At 69.0% G+C, this 355-nt stretch overlaps 1 protein-coding gene across 1 annotated transcript in view; it reads right to left on the reverse strand.

Moving 5' to 3' along the window:
• LOC103611857 (ribosomal protein S6 kinase beta-2-like) overlaps nucleotides 1-305 on the reverse strand; it is a gene marked incomplete at its 3' end in the record, with an annotated part of 12,039 nt that extends 11,734 nt beyond the window's left edge. The window contains exon 1 of the mRNA XM_017728625.1: nucleotides 288-305. Coding sequence (XP_017584114.1) covers nucleotides 288-305 — 18 coding nt within the window. The remainder of the gene's footprint in view (nucleotides 1-287) is intronic.
• Between the last annotated feature and the right edge of the window lie 50 nt (nucleotides 306-355).

Below are 355 nucleotides of genomic sequence, written 5' to 3' on the forward strand. Positions count from 1 at the left end.
CCGCGACGGCCATCACAGGCCGGGGTGGGGACCCCTGCTGCTGGCTCAGGGGTATCTCATGCGGGGTGGGGACAAAGGCACCGCACCCACCTGGGCAGCGGGTGCCACCCTCCAGCAGGACAGGCAGGAAGGCGGTGGGGGAGCCCAGGATGCAAACGGTGATGTCCAGCGGGCCAAATCCTGCCAGGGAGGGAAGGGTTAACAGCCCCGGAGTGGGGACCTTGCTGTCACCCTGCCCCCGGCACCCCAGTGTGGCTGGGAGACCCCAAATCCCCCGTGTCCCTAGCCTGGCACCGTATCCCCATTGCCGTCCTTGTCCCTGCCACCCCCCTGTCCCAGCGTGGCACTGCGCCCA

The sequence above is a fragment of the Corvus brachyrhynchos genome, unplaced genomic scaffold, assembly GCF_000691975.1.
Source record: "Corvus brachyrhynchos isolate BGI_N302 unplaced genomic scaffold, ASM69197v1 scaffold1103, whole genome shotgun sequence".
NCBI classification, from domain to species: Eukaryota; Metazoa; Chordata; class Aves; order Passeriformes; family Corvidae; genus Corvus; species Corvus brachyrhynchos.